This window comes from Artemia franciscana, chromosome 6 (assembly GCF_032884065.1).
Source record: "Artemia franciscana chromosome 6, ASM3288406v1, whole genome shotgun sequence".
In the NCBI taxonomy this organism is placed as follows: domain Eukaryota; kingdom Metazoa; phylum Arthropoda; class Branchiopoda; order Anostraca; family Artemiidae; genus Artemia; species Artemia franciscana.
The window spans coordinates 20,457,475-20,476,970 of NC_088868.1; the positions used below are offsets into that span (position 1 = coordinate 20,457,475).

General features: G+C 36.7%; 1 protein-coding gene across 2 annotated transcripts in view; it reads left to right on the forward strand.

The window, feature by feature from the left end:
* LOC136028167 (uncharacterized) overlaps positions 1 to 19,496 on the forward strand; it is a 116,416-nt gene that overhangs the window by 6,002 nt on the left and 90,918 nt on the right. The window contains exon 2 of one of the 2 annotated variants that reach the window (XM_065705852.1): positions 13,317 to 14,488. Coding sequence is in view for 1 of the 2 variants with exons in the window: in XM_065705851.1 (XP_065561923.1) it covers positions 15,708 to 15,746 (39 nt within the window). In the remaining variant the exon portion in view is untranslated. Of the gene's footprint in view, positions 1 to 13,316; positions 14,489 to 15,611; positions 15,747 to 19,496 lie in introns of those variants that run through there. The other variant, XM_065705851.1, reaches the window with a different exon arrangement.

Sequence of the window (19,496 nt, forward strand, 5' to 3'; positions counted from 1 at the left end):
TTAGCGTAAAGAGCGGGCGTTGATGAGGAAGCATCCCCTTTCATATCCGAAGTAATTTCTGTTCGTTTCAAGTTTTAATGTAGCTCCTTACTTTCCGTCAAAAAAACTTGTTTTTATGGCTCTTAGTATTAACCAAATGACATATAGCAATCGACAATTCTGTCGGTCTGTCGGTCCCGGTTTTGCTACTTTAGGCACTTCCAGGTAAGCTAGGACAATGAAATTTGGCAGGCGTATCAGGGACGGGACCAGATTAAATTAGAAATAGTCGTTTTTCCCAATTTGACCGTCTGGGGGGGGGGGGATGGGAGGCCGGTTAATTCGGAAAAATAGAAAAATTGAAGTATTTTTAACTTACGAACTGTTGATCAGATCTTAATGAAATTTGATGTTTGGAAGGATATCGTGTCTCAGAGCTGTTATTTTAAATCCCGACCGGATCGGGTGACATGGGGGGGGGTATGGGAGGGGAAACCTAAAATCTTGGAAAACACTTAGAGTGGAGGGATCGGGATGAAACTTGGTGGGAAAAATAAGCACAAGTCCTAGATACATGATTGACATAACCGGAACGGATCCACTCTCTTTGGGGTGGTTGGGGGGGGGGGTTTCTGAAAAGTAAAAAAATGAGGTATTTTTAACTTACGAACGGGTGATCGGATCTCAATGAAATTTGATATTTAGAAGGATATGGTGTCTTAGAGCTCTTATTTTAAATCCCAGCCAGATCTGGTGACATTGGGGGGGAGAGTTGGGAGGGGGAAACCTAAAACTTGGAAAACACTTAGAGTGGAGGGATCGGGATGAAACTTGGTGGGAAAAATAAGCACAAGTCCTAGATACATGATTGCCATAACCGGAACGGATCCGCTCTCTTTGGGGTAGTTGGGGGAGGGGTTAATTCTGAAAAATTTGAAAAAATGAGGTATTTTTAACTTACGAACGAGTGATCGGATCTCAATGAAATTTAATATTTAGAAGGATATCGTGTCTCAAAGCTCTTATTTTAAATCCTGACCGGATCTGGTGACATTGAGGGAAGTTTGGGGTGGGGAACCTAAAATCATGGAAAACGCTTAGATTGGAGGGATCAGGATGAAACTTGGTGGGAAAAATAAGAGCAGAAGTCTAACATACGTGATTTACATAATTGGAACGGATCCGCTCTATTGGGGGGGTGGGGCTAATTCTGAAAAATAAGAAAAAATGACGTATTTTTAACTTACGAAGGAGTGATCGGATCTTTATGAAACTTCATATTTAGAAGGACCTCGTAACTCAGATCTCTTATTTTAAATCTCAACCGGATCAAGCGTAATTGGGGAGGGGCAGTTGGGGGGACCGGAAATATTAGAAAATACTTAAAGCGGTGAGATCAGGATAAAACTGGACGGGAAGAATAGAAACCTGTCTAAGATACGTGACTGACATAACCGGACCGGATCTGCTCTCTTTAGTGGAATTGGGGGGGGGGGTAATTTTGAAAATTGAGGTATTTGTAACTTACGAAAGGGTGACCAGATCTTAATGAAATTTACTATTTAGAAGGATTTTATGCTTCAAAGTTATAATTTTAAATTTCTACCAGATCCTGTGACACTGGGGGGAGTTGGAGGGGGAAACCAGAATTCTTGGAAAACGTGAAAATTGGGGTATTTTTATCTTACGAATAGATGATCGGATCTTAAATGAAATTTGATTTTTAGAAGGAATTCATGTCTCAGAGCTCTTATTTTAAATACCAACCAGATCTTTTGACATTGGGGGGAGTTGGAGGGGGAAATCTTGGAAAAAAATTTGGAGTGGAGGAATCGGGTTGAAGCTTGGTGGATAGAATAAACAAATGTCCTTGATACGTGATTGATAGAATCGTACTGGATTCGTTCTCTTTGGGGGAGTCAGGGGGAGGGGTTCAGTGATTTGACGAATTTGGTGCTTCTGGACGTGCTAGGACGATTAAAATTGGTAGGCGTGTCAGGGAGCTGCACAATTTGACTTGATAAAATCGTTTTCCCGGATTCGACCATCTGGGGGGCAAAACGGAGAGGAAAAATTAGAAAAAATTAGGTATTTATAACTTACGAGTGGGTGATCGGATCTTAATGAATTTTGATATTTAGAAGGACATCGTGACTCAGAGCTCTTATTTTAAATCCTGACCGGCATTAAGCCTCTTATTTTCCTTTTTAAATCAATCTATTGATTCACAGAATTTTGTTAGAACTCATACCATATGATCTCTTGGCTCTTAGCTCTTCTCGCCTCGTCACAAGTGCCATATGAGCTCTTAGCTCTTGTTTTATTTAATTTCAGATAGGAGTAATGATAGTACCCGCAATAGGTATAGATAGGAGCATCCGTCAGAACATATTATGAATACAGATAGGAGTGACCATAGTAGTTATTATCACTAAAGATAGGGGTGACCATGGTAGCTATTATGGAAATAAATAGGAGTGGCCATAGTGCCTGTAATGACTACAGATAGGAGTGACTGTTAGGCCGTATTATGGATACAGATAGGGGTGACGTCAGTATTTGTTTCACCTATGGTGGAATATATGGCAGCACTATGTGGCGCCGCTGGTAATTGCTACACCTATAGTAGAATGGATGGCAGCACTAGGGAGCGACATCCAGACGTATTATGGCATTACTACTCATGCCCCCCTTTCTCGATAACACTTTCTATAATGTATTAACACTAGGCCAATTGCACAACTTATAGCCCTTGCCCCAATGACTGTGGGGGGGTCGACTTCCCCAGAGGATGCTAGTTCGACCTTGACCTTTAAACTATGGTGAACAAAGCAGTTGTCTAAAATTTGGATGTCTGGGAAAAAGGGGCTAGAGATGGAGCCTGGTTGCACTCCCATCACTAACTCATAAAATGGGCACTGGAACTTTCAATTTCTAATTAAATGAGCTCCTTCCAAAGTTTTACGACTGCTCATTCGATACGAAGTGCCTTGGTTAGAAAAAATGAAAAAAAAAATCCATAGATGTCACAGTGCTCTTCATTTAGCCAGTACTTTTGCGCTTCCTATGATGGGTCTAGCCTTTCATTGTAAATCCCCCACCAATTAACCACCCCCCCCCCAAAAAAAAAAAATCCCTCCGGAAAATGCCCACCCACAGAAAAATCCACCCCGTAGAAAATTCCCCCCATATACCCCTGGATAATTCCGGATGATTTTCAGAAGGGAAATTGAAAGGTATACTCACCTTTTTAAGTCAGAGGCAATGCTATAGCGTTGCCGTAAAAGAGCCATAATGGTTCAATTTATTATTATTTATTTGTTCTTTTCCCAGAGGCACTTCACATGGAAGGGGTGGTCATATAAACTTTGGAGGGGGTTCATTCGCTTGCAATTAGAAGTTCTAGTGCTCTTTCTAAGAATTAAAACTTATTGGTTGGCAAAAAGCCATTCCTTACCATTTTTCTCTAAATTCGTACGATCAGAATTTTGAGATAACCATTTTGTTCAAAAGAGATAGCCATAGTCCAAAGATCGAACACCATGAATCTGGGTTTGCCAACATCCTTTCAGCCCCCGAGGCAAGGGCTGTGGGTTGATTCAATTGGAAATTGAAAGTGACAATGCCGTTTGAATATTTAATCTGTTTTTCAACCAGTTTTTACCGATTGAGTTGTTACCGATTGCAGTGTTTTAATAAAGTTTTCCCTAGAAATTTTCCCCCTCGGGAAACCGTCCCATAGAAAATTCCCCTTTACGCAAAATTGAGCAGACAAAGACAAAGTACAAAATAGGTAGGCCACTGCCACACGGTGATTGCCACTGCTGACGTGGGCCTGTCCCACTAACAGGTACGAGTTTCAAACAGCCTGTCTTGATGAAACAGACTCTTAAAAAGGGACTTAGAACTTTCAATGTCTAATCATCTGAGTCCCCTCCGAGGTTTATACGACCATTTCTCAAACTTTATTTGCCCCCAGGGCATAAGTTACAACCCCTACCCCAGGCTTTGGGTGTGGGTGGTTATGCTGACCCCAAAGTTTTTGTTATCTGATCTTTGGACAATTTCGGAAAAACTGGCAATGTCAAAATTTTTATGGGATGCATTTGGGCAAAAGAAGGTGTGTGTAGGGGGGGGGGATAGGTGCCCTCTGGGGGATAGAAGCCCTCCCCCGACCCCTTTTGCCTCAGAAAAAAGTAAATAGAACTTTGAATTTCCAATCAAATGAGCCACCTCTGAAGCTTATACGACCTCTCCTACACAAAAACTTTATATCCCCCGGGGCATAACTTAAAGTATTTGCCCCCAGGCTATGGAGGTTTGGTAGACCCCGGAGTTCTTAATAGCCGATATTTGAACTATTTTTAATAAAATGGCTATCTCAAAATATTTACCGGACGGGTTTGGGAAATAGGCGTGGGATGGCGCTAGTTGCTCGCCGATCTCTTTTGACTCATAAAAAGTGAGCTATAACGTTCAATTTCCAGTCAGATGAGCCCTCTTTGAAAGTTATACGAGCACTCCTTCTATAAAACCATGTATGCCGTAAGAGCATAACTTACAACGTTGCCCCCGAGCCCTGGGGTGTATTTTCGACCCAAAAGTTTTTATTACATGATCTAGTTGCCCTCCGATCTCTTTTGACTCTTAAAAATTGAACTAGAACTTTCAATTTCCAATAAAATGAGCCCTCTCTGAAGTTTGTCCGTCCGTGGCCGAGTGGTTAACGCGCCGAACTCACGAGCGAAGGGTCGCTGGTTCGAATCTCGGTGGTGCCGACCGTTTGGTTTAGGACGAGGGTTAGTGGCGTTTCCCCGTAAGACAAGCCAAAAGTCCACCCAGCTTCAAATGGGTACCTAGAGAAATCTAGGGAAAAGCACGGGAAAGCGTCGGATGGCTTGCCCCCAACCACGCATTGCACCCCGGCCGAGGGCTGAGAATCAGGAGATCGGCACCTGCGCTACGCGAACCCTAATCGGTTTGCATGCGAAAGTTTGCTTTGTTTGCTTTGCTTTTCTCTGAAGTTTGTACGAGCATCCCTTCTATAAGAACCATATATACCCCCATGGCATAACTTAAAACGCCTTCCCTCAGGCCCTGTGGGTTTCTCTTGACTTCGGAGTTTTGTTATATGATCTTTGAAATATTTTTAACAAAATGGATATCTCAAATTTTTTGTGGGGGCTAGTTGCCCTCTGATCACTTTTGACTCTTGAAAAGGGCATTAGAACTTCTGATTTTCAATCGAATGAGCTGCCTCTTAATTTTGTACAATTACCGCTTTCATATGATGTGCCTCTGAAAAAAATTATAATAAATATTGGAGCCGTATGACTTTTACAGTAGGCAACCCTATAGCGCTGCCTCTGATATTTCAGACAAATCCGAAGCCATTCAAAAAGTTAGGAAGCTGTTCATATTGTTGTTCGCCTATGTCTTCAACAATTCTATCGAACTTGAAATGTGTTTATCCAAAACGTCTGCCTTTTCTTTTCCTGACACAGGTGTTGTTGATGCTATTGTTCATTAGGTTAAAACACGTTTTTTTAACTGAAAGTAAAGAGAAACATTAAAACTTAAAACGAACATAAATTATTCTCTAAGTACAAGGCCTTGTCCCCTCCTCAACGCCCGACTCTTTACGCTTAATTTTGACTCTTTCTCACAAATGTACTTTATAAAACAGTTAAAAACTTTAGCGTAAGGCGTGGGGCGTTGAGGATGAGACAACTCCTTTCATATACAGAATAATTTCTGTTCATTTTAAGTTTTAATGTCACTCTTTACTTTCAGTTCAAAAAACTTTTTTTTATTTTATTTTTGAATGTTTTTGAATTAATGCATGTTTTGAATTTGAATCACCGAGTATAAATAATTAAAACGAAATTTGCATATTACCTTTACTTTTTTTAACTAATAATAACCATATAATAATGTAAGTTTGATTTTTGTTCCAGTTGTTCAAGAATGGCTTCTGAATCTCAAAGGCTCTTTAATTAAAATAATAACCTCTTTTAAAAGTTAAATAAGAAACAAGAGCGTAAAAGTGACCTATTGAGGAGAGGCAATCCATCTCATATACGGAATATTTTCTGTTCGTTTTAAGTTTTATTGTTGCTTCTTATTTTCTTTTTGAAAAAAAACTTGTGTTTTTATTTTATTGCTGATAATTTTTTTAAAATGTCTGGAAATCCAGCTCTCCCTCCATGGAAAATTTTCTTCCCCCACGAGAAATTTCTCCATGGAAAGACACTCCCACGTAACTTAAATTAGTGATATCTGTGGAACTAATATTGTAAAATAGTAACAAAACGCGAAAGAGGTCGAAACTATTTTTATGAAAATGAAAGTCATATGTTGAGCAATTTTCAAATGACTGAAATGAATGATATAAAAGATCTTTCAAAGATATACGTAATAATTTATGTTCGTTTTAACTTTCAACGCTATTCTTTACTTTCAGTTGGAAAAAACTTGTTTTTTTTATTATTTTATAACAACCACAGGTCGTGAACATACAATATCTTCTGTTCATTATCACATAAAAATCATAGTTATGAAGCTGCTCAAGGTAAAATAAAATGCCAAGATTGGCTCAAACAAATTATTGCTAATATCGGACATTTATTTAACAAAATTCGAGCTTTAGCGTAAGGAGCAAGGTATTGAGGTGGTGGCAAACTTCCTCATATACATATTATGAAGGAGTTCGCCCCCTCGTAAATGCCTCGCTCTTTACGCTAAGCTTTGAAATTTGTTCCAATTCTTTAAGAATGACCCCTGAATCTCAAAGGCCGTTTAATTAGAATAAATAGCATTTTTATAATTGCTAATAAAAACTTTCGCGTTGAGAGCGAGGCATTGACGAGGGGACGCACCCCCTCATGTACTTATTAATTTCTGTTTGGTTTTAAGTTTTAATTTTAGTCCTCAATTTCTTTTGAAAAAACTTGTTTTTTTATTTAATCTCTGATTGTTAAATAAATAATGCTGGGAAATCCATTCTTCCCCCATAGCCCTCTCCCCCTACCTTTCCCCTCACCAGAAAGAATTCCCCCTTAAAACTTCTGTATACCTCCCAATAACCAATACTAGGCTATATGTAAATAATAGGCAAAGTTCATAACTTGCTGCCCTTCCCCTGGGACTGTGGGGGATTAAGTCGTCCTCGAAGATATAGTTATTAGGTATTTCAACTATGCTGAACAAAATGGCCATAACAAAATTTTGATCTGGTGACTTTGGGAAAAAATGAGCGTGAGAGGGGGCCTAGGCCTCCAATTTTTTGCACTTAAAAAGGTTCTAGAACTTTTAACTTCCGTTTGAACGAGCCCTCTTGAGAAATTTTAGGACCACTTCCATACAATCATCCCTGGGGAAAAAGGCAAAAAAAACACGCATCCGTGATCTTTCTTCTGGCAAAAAGTACAAATTTCCACATTTATGTAGAGAAGAGCGTGAAGCCTCTACTGTAAGGTTCTCTGATATGCTGAATATGAGGGGTGTAATTTTCATTAAGATTCTTTGCCTTTTAGAAGGTATTTCCCTCTTTTTTCGGAAATAAGGCAAATTTTTTCAGGCTCGTGACTTTTGATCGGTAGGACGAAACTTGATGGGTACGACTACCTTGTACAGTAATGTAGGTAATAACCCCTTACCCCCCCCCCAAAAAAAAAAAACAAAAAAAAACACAAAAGTTGAAATCGAAGGATGTCAGGTGAGGACCTTCTTTCCAAATAACACTTTTTTGAAGGAGCCATTTATAAGGGCGGAAAGCCCGAATTACCAATTGTAGTAATCGCTGTGAGCGGAGGGAGATAACTTTCGCAAGACAAAGAGCCGGCAAAATTGATTTTGGTTTATTCAAAATCGAGTCTTTTAGTGTGTGGTGTGTTTCAGATAAACTAGTTAAGCTAGATGCAGGAATAATTTTACTTCCTGATGGTTTTTTAAACTGCAAGTAAGGAGCGACATTAGAACTTAAAGCGAACAGAAATTATTCCGTATATAAAAGGGATTGACCCCCTCCCTCAACGCCTGGCTCTTTACGCTAAAGTTTGACTCTTTCTCTAAATTCTACTTTTTAAAACAATAAAAAACTTCAATTTCCGTCAGAATGAGCCCTCTCGCGACAGTCTAGGACAACTGGGTCGATACGGTCACCCCTGGGAAAAAAAGGGAACAAAACAAAACAAATAAACACGCATCCGTGATTTGTCTTCTGGCAAAAAATACAAAATTTCACATTTTTGTTTATAGAAGCTTGAAACTTTTGGGTTCTCTGATACGCTGAATCTGATGGTGTGATTTTCGTTAATATTATATGACTTTTAGGGGATGCTTCCCCTTATTTTCTAAAATAAGACAAATCTGATGGTGTGATTTTCGTTAAGATTGTATGACTTTAAGGGTGTGTTTCCCCCTATTTTTTAAAATAAGGCAGATTTTCTCAAGCTTGTAACTTTTCATGGGTAAGACTAAACTTGATGAAACTTACATATTTAAAATCAGCATTAAAATGCGATTAGAGTTTTGGTTACTATTGAGCCGGGTCGCTCCTTACTACAGTTCGTTACCACGAACTGTTTGAAAATGTAACTTGTAAATGAATAAAAGTATTATATTCTACTATAACGTTGAGATAGAACTTACTGATGTCTCAGGTTTTCCCATCCCTTACTTGTTCTTGTTTTTTTCTGCCTATTATGAAAATTCAAATGCTAAACTGTTATCTGACTTGTAACCAACCAAATTCCAATGTTCAGCTGTTACCGATTAGACATGTGAAAAAGCTAAACTCCCTTTAAATCTGGTCGTAATGTAGAAGGAAGTCAACAGTCTTTAGATATTCTGGTACAACTCTCAAGGAGCAATTAAGCCAATGAGAAAGGAGGAAATCTTGTTACATATTTCAATGCTATAGGAAATAGAATTTGCTTTCAACCTAGGAGAATCGCGTTAAACTTCTTGGAAATCAGGATTTTCAAGGAAGGAAAATCCAGGCTCCAAAAAGAACAATGGGGACATCCATTTTAAGTAATCTTCGGCCATCCAAAAGACATTTCTTATCAGATTTCAATCATGAGTGTCAATGTGAAATCGACAAAAAATAAGGAATCTGTTTATTTTGTGCATAAGAAAGGGCTTTTTTCTAATAGCAAGGAATTGGATCAGGTAGTGAGAACAATAAACAGCCTTATTTGAAAAGAACGAAAGTGATCAATATTTTTTAAAGTCTGGGCAACCATTAATGAAAGGATTAACGAGATCTGAAGATTTAAAGAAGGATCTTTCATTGACTATATCAGGGGACATTAAAAATATATACGGATATTTTTTTTATTATTATTAATTCTTCTACTACAATTAATTTTTTTATAACAACTTTCAACATTACCACCATAAAGAAAAATACGCTTCTACAGGTTGGAGCTTCCATCCTTTTAGACCTTTCTTAGAAATAGGGAGACTCCTTATAAGCCATGTTTTTGCTGATTCTCTATGTTCGTCAGTACTATTCAAACAGACGCCTTCCAACTATTCTTTGAATTTTTGGAATAAAAAAAGTTCAGATAGGGCTAGATTCGGGTTGTAACATGGGCGTTATAGCAATTTCCACCTAAATTCTCTCAAATCTTCTCTTTGATGGGAGAAGAACGCGTTCGGATGTCGTAATTATGGATGAGGATTCCACGCCGGAGCTTTCCTGAACGCTTTTTAGCGAATTTTGCTCTCAATTTTCTCAAAAGTTCTATATAATAGGCTTTTGGGACACTTTTCCAACCTCCTGAAAAAGCATATAATTCATCTTCTTCGGAGTTCCAGAAAACGATTTCCGTTAGTACTAGTAGTAGTATTAGTAGTAGTAGTAGCAGTAGTAGTAGTAGTAGTAGTAGTAGTAGTAGTAGTAGTAGTAGTAGTAGTAGTAGTAGTAGTAGTAGTAGTAGTGGTAATAGCAACTTATTATCAAAAAAAAAAAGAAACAAAATCAATCTGTAGCACGTCAAAAGCGTCGTTTGCGAGGGTGTGCTACTAAACGAGGGTGGTCTGGGAGGTACCCATCACAATACTTGTACATGAAAACCAATGTATATTGACCTGAACGATTCCCGGTTTCCTATTCCACAAAATGATCTAATGGCATTATTCTGCAGTACGCGTATTGGACGAAGTATTGAGGCGAAAGTACCAAGCCATACAGACGAACAGTACAAAATATACGGATTTATCAGAGAAAAATATAATAATCGTAAAATACATGAATGAAAAAAGTGTTTTAATTTACGGATATCCCCTAAATTCCGCGACAGTATTTTACTTATAGGTTTTGCATGGTACTTAAATGGTAAATTTTCATCAATAATAATCCCAAGGTACTTAGCAGAACTTGAACGCTTAACAATTCCCTTCGGTGAAGCTGTTTCAGTAATCCAAGAAAAATAATTTGGAGACCGTGAAAAGATAACAAAATTCGACATACTTATATTTAGGTCATGCCGGTTTACCTTCAACCATAGACATGTCTTAGTCATTGCTGCATTAATTGTAGAGGGTAAGTAGTAGTTCAGTTGAAGCAACGCACATCAATGTCGCATCATCAGCAAATAAGGGTGTAGTGATCCTGGACCCAGAAGGTGCAGGACCGACTAAATCCCTAATTCTAGAAGTAGTTGCAACAGCATTTGGCAGATTATTAATATAAAAAAAAGTAGGACCTAATACAGAGCCCTGGGGGACACCACATTTAACAAGTCGTTTGACTTGAAGAAAATCGATTAAGGCGAACGTACCACTCTCTATTTTGGAGGCAATCACGAACCAAAGCAAAAGTATCCTCTGTTAGTCCATAAAATTATAGATTTTCTATATCTATATCTTATATAGATTATAAGATCGATTATCTAAATTTATTAAGATTATTTACCATTAATTACCGAAGTTATATATGATAATGCCATCTCTGTAGCTCTACCCTTCTTGAAACCAAATTGAACTGGATTTAACAGTTTATGCAGTTCCAAATTACCATATATTCTAGTGTTAATACACTTTTCTGAGACGCTAGAAATAACAGGCAAGACCGAAATAGGCTGATAATTCCTAAGATCATTCTTATTACCGGCTTTAAAAATAGGAGCTATCCTAGCAACTTCCAAGCAATCAACAAACCTTCCCTGTTTCAAACACACATTAATAAGGGAAGTAAAAACATGAGCAATATAAGGAAACGCTGTTTTTAACACAAGAAGGTTAAGTGAATCACTACCGACCGATGTACTTTTCATCCCAAAAATAATTTTCTCTACTTCATCACGAGAGAAGGGTTTGGTATACATAGAAATATCAATTGAAGTTTTCATAAAACATTTCAAAGGAGGATCATCATCAGCAATACGAGAAGATAAATTCACGCCATTATTAGCAAAATGTTGATAGAAATTCCGCGTATTTTTTTAATGAACCTTATATTCTTAATAATACTTCCATAATTCAAAATATATTACCTGTAAGATTTAAAGGGTATATTATGTCCACGTTCCAGTAAAAGAAATCAAATGGAGAATCAAGAAGAATCATGTTTACGAGGTACATATCAATGGGTACATATCAATGGGGGCCTTAGAGTATGAGCCCGTTCGTTTTTTTAGGCCGCAGATGTTTCATGTGATTTTATGACTTATTTACGGGGGGGGCTTAGGATCATAAAAGGCAGAATTATATCCAATATAGACAGTATCAAGGGGTCCTGAATCCCAATAACTAGTCATGGCAATTAAGAGGAGAGGACTTAGCTAAGGTAGCTGAGATCACCTTGATTCTGTCGCAATTTTTTATCGTTAAATTCTAACATCTAGCCTAAGTCGTTTTAGTTTTTCTAAGTTATTCTAGTTTTAAGTATTCTAATGCAGTTTGCATGCTGATTTATTAAATGTAATTAGCTTTTTAAAACCGTTCATTTTTTTTTTGCTCAGTAAACTCAGCGTTTATTATTTTTTGAATGGTGTGTCAATATAATACGATAATTCGTGGGAATTGAGAACAATTAATTCATTGATACTAAATCTGTTGTACAAGTACTTCATTGCTTTTCGAGCTTGCCTTATCAACAAATAGAAGTCTACTATAAGATTGGAATATCGCCGTGAACAGAAGCATGGGATTATACTGCGCAATGTTTGTTTTACAGGATATTGAAAACAATGTCTTTCATGTTTTTTTTTTTTTTTTTTTTTGTGTTTTTTTTGTACCCGACCTCCCCTGAAATTTTTTTTTTCATATTGACAAAGTTCTATGTATTTTATAATATGCTGAGTATAATTTTCAGAAAACAGTTCTTTTCATAAAGAACAACTATTGTATGTCTGAAATCAGGTGTAATATTTTCTCTGTCGCTCCTTAGTCTGCTCATTCAATATAGTATGTCGCGTGCGTGGTCAGATATTGCTAGTTCTTTCGATATGCCCTAGATTAGCTTTGCTTAAATGAAAGCTGTTATGTTCTCCAGTGATGAAAAATAATGTAAGTTCAAGCTACGGTAATTTGAATTTACTTGCGACACAAAACTGAACTTATTCTTGACTCTCAGTAAACTACTCAAAAACAATATAGTAAGTAGTTGAGATAGAATTTTCTCAAAAGAAAGTAATCATTATTTATAAGGACAAAAATTTGAAATTAATTTTGGCTGCATAGAATCCTGAGGCCCGAAAATAGGCCTTGAATTTGTTTCGTCTATGACAGACTTCAAGCGTTTAGAAGTTTGGTTGTATCGATATGTGACACTTGAAACAATGGCAATAAATGTCGTTTTCTCCGGTTGGCTTAAGTTTACATGGTATTTAGACATGGATAAGTGGACCACAATGGAAAAAAAAATAATTGAAAAAAAATTGCTATATTGATCCTTGACGCCCAAAATAGGCTCATATTTCTAGTAACTTTATGGGCATGCATACTGGGAAAAACAAACTTTAAGAAGAGAAAACATTTTCAAAAAATTAGTTTGTATTGATTCGTAGAATGGTTTTTTTATTTTCTTGACTGATCCACTTGAACTCTCAAGGCTTATTAATACCATTCCCCGATCAATCTAGACTGATCAAGCGTTTCGACTGACTATTCAAGTTTTCTCCAAAACTTAAATTACAATCCATTGTTTTAGCTCTGGCAAAAATATTTTATAAAATGAATCTTCAAGTGAGGAGCTAGAACTTCAACTCAATTTTGAGCGAGTCAAACAATTAGACTCCAATGCGTTTCCAGTAAATGAGTCCAAAAAGGGGTAAGACTTTCAATTATCCCTTGGGTAAATATTTAATCGCTATATGTTTTTTCAGGTTTCATGATGGGGATAGAAACATGGAATGGGTACAGGAAATTTCTTGGAGGCCCACATATTGGGAAGGGGAAATTCACCAAAGACAACAAAAACAAATTTTTTTCTAATTATTAGAAAGAAACAGGAATTTTTGAAGGATATTGTGGAGGTCAGTGACAGTGAAACAGTAAGTCAACAGTCAGTGAAACAGGAGGTCAAGGGGCTAAAGCCGTAAGCTCCCTTACGTAGATGACTGACTTAAATTATTCTGGTTGCACTACTGCTGTTACGAACCTCTAGGAAGCATTAATGATAGGCTTCCCTGGTGGGACTTTTGGCAACTATTTCATCTCAATAATGAAAATGTAAAATTGTGATTGAACCCCTGGAAGTGTAAAAGAAAACAAAGACTCCCGTTTAGACTTGTCACTAAATTGTACACTTTTGCTGATGTATCATATATTGCTCTACTACATCGCGTTTTTATAAGATTCATTTGAAAGTAGAAAGACTAAGTCGCCAAGGCTTGGAGTAAATGAAGATGAACAGGTGATGTTGGATAACGAGAAGGTCGATAAAGTTGACAGCTTCGTTTAAATTGGTAGTTGTATTAATAAAGACTGCGGGTGCAGTGAGGATGTTAAGAGCAGAATAGCCAAGGCCTAGGATGTTTTTTCACAGTTAAAAAATTTGGAAAAATTGGAAGATAAGCCTGCAAACCAAGATTAGAATATTGGAAGCTACAGTGATGACAGCGGAGAAGTATGGTTCTAAAGCATGGATACTACGAAAACAGAGAAAGATCCGCTAGATGTTTTCCAGAGAAATTGCCTACGCATTGTTTTGGGTTCCAGACTGACGACCGTATTTCAAACAATAGGCTGTACAAAAAATGTGGTTCAATTCGGCTTTCTAGCGTTATAATGAGAGAAAAATCCTATCCTTACCTATCCTAAACGTTCTGTGGATGAAAGATGACAAATTGCCCGAGGTCGTCCTGGTCGGGCAGCCTTATAGGGCCAAACGAAAGGCTAGTTGTCCCGAGGCATTGAATAGATTAGAATGTAAGAGGACCATGCTTAGCTGTGTTGGCGTCAGGTGGATTGATCTTTCTGTGAATTGTAGGTTGTAGTAGTAGTAGTCTTCAGGTGGAATGAAGATGATACATGAAGTTCTAGAGACTGTCAAAAGGTAAAAAATACAACATAAAATTTTAGATTTCATAACATGATACAGTATATTAATATGATTATTTTAGTTGCTTTTTGTAGTTAACAACCCCCCCCCCATAGGATGTAATCTTGGTTGTATTCCTGCTCTGTACTTGTAAGATTGGACCCCATTCTTCCTTGAATCCCCCCCTCTGAGCTAACATTAATTGTTATTATTGCCATGTTTGTTTGTAATGTTTTATTCATTCGAATGGTGTTACACTGAATTTAATGGTATAGTGACTAAAATGTTATGCGTATGAATGAAGACAATGAATCTAAAACAAAGTTAAGCACATATGCTTCCTGCTGCCCTAAAGATCTTTGAATTAATTTGCAAAGCGCAAAACAAAGTCCCTAAACGAGCTTTTCAGAAGCTAATCGAATTAAAATTCTCTGTTTTACATTTGTAAGATTACGGTATTTAAGCGCTTTGTTGACTCTCAATTTGCATTTACAAGAATATTGCCAGAAATAGATAACACATGAAAAATGACAGCTCTTTTTTGCCAAGGAACACGGAACTAATTATTATAATCTTATTTAACTAAATCTTTGCTAAAATAGAAACGCTTAAAAGAATACTCCAAAAATCATGGACATTTTAATCAATCAGACGATTGCTAAACCGCTACTGAATCGTCTTTTCCCTTGATTGAATTTGGCCTATAAAGAGCCAAAATATAGTGGCCATGCACACACACACAAAAACATAGCACTCAAAGTTTGAAATTATACTTTCCATGCCTCTAAAGCATTCTCTATAAAACTTTCCAACGCAAAAACATAATCTATAAAACGATTTTTTTTTTGCATTGTTAACATTGAAATAAAAAAATGTTTTCCCAACTTACTTGACTTAGGACCTATAGCACGTATGACTATTTTAAGAAAAAATGTTTTTGGATCGACCTTCAACTTGAAAAGTAAATTGATTGACTTTGCCCCCTATTGCCGTTAAAACGATGTTTTCAAGTATATTATTTCTTTATCTTTTAAATTGATGCATATAATAAAGCTATTGAAATCATTCTCTTTCATGAATAAACTGATAAAGGTTCAGTTGGTTAATAATATAAAAAAGACCCCATTGTTCTTCTTTATCAACTCAACAATGGCCATTGAAAACAAAGTTGTGTATATATATTCAATAAAAAGTATATTCTTTTTTCAGTGGTGTTTTAGCTGTTAAAGGCACTATGATAGGCTATCTTTTAGTCATATTTACTGTTTCTTCGGTATGTTGTGACTTATTTTATTGTATTACAAAATATTAAATATAAAAAAAACAAGTTTTTTCAACTGAAAGTAAGGAGCAACATTAAAACTTAAAACGAACAGAAATCATGTTTTAGGAGTCGCTCTTAAATAATTGGGATAAAATTCAAACTGATGTATCCTCTGAACAATATAATACCGGTGAAAATTTATCCAGGACAATTACCCTTAATAGCCCCAAGCGTAAAATTGAGACGGAAAAGAGAAAGCAAGAAATATAAAAAGAATTTTGTATAGGGATTCTGGCAAATTCCCCCAGTGTTTGATTTCCTCTGAAAAGTTCACCCCCTGGAAACGTCCCTCTCCAAGGATAGTTCCCCTGTGAAAAAAAGTAGCAGAAAATTTGTATTCCCACCCTAAAATGTATGCATGCTTTCCAATAACAAACACTATACGTAAACAATGGTCAATTTTTATAGATTAAAGACCTTTCCCTTGGGGATGTGGAGGGGTTGTTTTATGTCTAAAGGCATAGTTATGGGGCCTTTCAACTATGATGAACAAAATGGCTATCTCGAAATACTATTTTTACGATTTTGGGGAAGAAGGGGGGGCCAAGTTGCCCTCCAATCTTTTTGGTCACTTAAGAAGGGCACTAAAACTTTTCATTTCAGTTTGAATGAGCCCTCTCACGATATTCTTTGACATCTGGATCGATACGACCACCACTGAAAAAACAACAACAAACAAACAAAAAACAAATAAACACGCATCCGTGATCTTTCTTCTGACAAAAAATACAAAATTCCATGTTTTTGCAGATAGAAGCTTAAAACGTCCACAATAGAGTTCTCTGATACATTGAATCTGATGGCGTGATTTTTACAAGATTCTATGACTTTTAGGGGGTGTTTCCTCTTTTTTTCGAAAATAAGGCAAATTTTACCAGGCTCGTAACTTTTGATGGGTAAGACTAAACTTAATGAAATTCTATATTTGAAATCAGTATAAAAATCCAATTCTTTGATATATCTATTGGTATCAAAGTTCCATTTTTTAGAGTTTCGGTTGCTATTGAGCCGGGTCGCTCCTTACTTACAGTTTGGTATCACAAACTGTTTGATAAGAGTGATATTGGACATTGCTAGAGGCTTACACTTCACAAAGCTCACTAAATGTACAATATATGTAAAAAGTGGAAAACTATCTTTGAAATTGGGCAACAAATTATCCCCTGCATCCTTCCCTCCTTCGCATCTCTCTTATCCTAGAAAAGCTCCCGGCTGCGCTCATAAGCGTAAATAGAGTTAATATTTTTGATAAATGCTGGTGTTGACTATAGAAAAGCACCACAATCTGAAAAACGCTTGGATACTGCATTAAGGTTTGTTATGAAATTATTTCAATGAGTATTACAATGAGTATTAGCAAAATTCTAAGACAAACAATGAATATATCTGCTTGTATCTCCACAAGGTGTCCTCAGCATTAAAAAACAGAAAAAAACAAACCATAATGATTTTAAAAATAAAAAAAATCCTAAGTCAAAAGGAATATGAAAGAAAAAAAAGGAAACTAACGCGTACTATAATTACTTCATGTAGGAAGTACCATATGATATGACAACACCTACACATGAAGTAAGTCGAATAATGTTTCTTTTTGCCAAATCGTTACGGCTTAAAATCTCTCCATTTTTCAACACTTAGGATGTCTTGTTGTGTTTCCTGTGAAATATGTGTTTGATTGTTCCTCTTCTTCTTCTCCTACTGACCATAGACCAGTTGTATTCAACACTTCTTTGGTTTAGGCCATAAATATGTCAGTGTATCCCCTCCTGCTCCACCTCCCTAATTTCCTATTGCTATTTTCCTAATTTTGTGTGGAAAAAGATGGGTACCTGGTAAATATTGTGGCATATTCATTACTTATCCTTAGGCCTTACCATGTGAAATAGCTCAGTGAACTTAAATTATAATGGTTAAAATAAATATTCGTAAAATAGTGTCTGTAAATTAGCCCTTCCTATTATGATTGTGCCTTAGGTCACTTTACCGGTACCTAAGATAAACTTAACTTCGTCTAAATGATCAAAAGTGTGAATTCCAGCGGAGCTATTCTGCGTTAGAGGGCCTAGTGGCTCGAAGTCAAGATTAAACCGAACTTTGGCTTGAGGATATGACTTATGCTTTTACTGTGTTTGAAATACCAAGGACTTACTGATCACTTTTGGCATGGGAGCCTGGTAAGGAAGCTAAAATCATATGCATCCTATTAGTCAGCTTTACTAAGCAATTAAGGAGCGAACCGGCTCAATAGTAACCAAAAGTCTAAAAAATGGAATTTTGGTACCAATAGCTACATCAAAAGAATCGCATTTTAATGATGATTTTAAATATATAAGTTTCATCAAGTTTAGTCTTACCCATCAAAATTTACGAGCCTGAGAAAATTTGCGTTATTTTAGAAAATAGGGGGAAACACCCCCTAAAAGAGTCTTAACGAAAATCACACCATCAGATTCAGCTTATCAGAGAACCCTACCGTAGAAGTTTCAAGCTCCTATCTACAAAAATGTGGAATTTTATATTTTTTGCCAGAAGGCAGATCACGGATGCGTTTTTTTTTTTGTTTTTTTTTCAGGGGTGATCGTATTGACCCAGTTGTCCTAGAATGTTGCAAGAGGGCTAATTCTAACGGAAATGAAAAGTTCTAGTGCCCTTTTTAAGTGACCAAAAAAATTGGAGGGCACCTAGGCCCCCTCCCACGCTAATTATTTTCCCAAAGTCAACGGATCAAAATTCTGAGATTGCCATTTTATTCACCGTAGTCGAAAAACCTTATAACTATGTCTTTGGGGACGACTTACTCCCCCATAGTCCCCGTGGGAGGGGTTACAAGTTCAAAACTTTGACCAGTGCTTACATATAGTAATGGTTATCGGGAAGTGAACAGGCGTTTTCAGGAGGATTTTTTGGTTGGAGGCAGGAGTTGAGAAGAGGGGAATATGCTGGGGGAACTTTCCATCGAGGAATTTGTCATGGGGGAAGAAAATTTCCATGAAGGGAGCGCAGGATTTACTAGCATTACTTAAAAAAAAACAATGAAAAAGTTTTTTTTTCAGCTGGAAGTAAGCAGCAGCATTAAAACTTAAAACGAACAGAAATTATTACCCATATGAGGGGCTCACCTCCTCCTAATACCTCGCTCTTTACGCCAAAGTATTTTTAGTAATTTCAACTATTTATTCTGCGGCTTTTGTAATTCAGGGGTCATTCTTAATGAATTGGGACAAAATTTAAGCTTTAGTGTAAAGAGCGAGGTACTGACGAGGGGGCGAACCCCCTCATATATGTAATAGAAACATAAGAATACAAAAGTTCTTTACGTAAGCTAATTTATAAGTTACGTATATCTTTTACTTATAAAAAGATTCTTAAAAAATTAAAAGTTCTAGTTGCCTTTTTAATTAACCGGAAATCGGAGGGCAACTAGGCTTCCTCCCCCGCTCTTTTTTTCTCAAAACCATTCGATCAAAATTATGAGAAAGCCATTTAGCCAAAAAAAAAAAAAAATACAAATTTCGTTTTAATTATTCCTCTGCGGAGAGCAAAAATCAAAACATGCATTGATTCAAAAACGTTCAGAAATTAAAAAAAAACAAGTTTTTTAAATGAAAGTAAGGAACGACATTAAAACTTAAAACGAACAGAAATTACTCCGTATATGAAAGGGGCTTTTCCTTCACAACGCCCCGCTCTTTAAGCTAA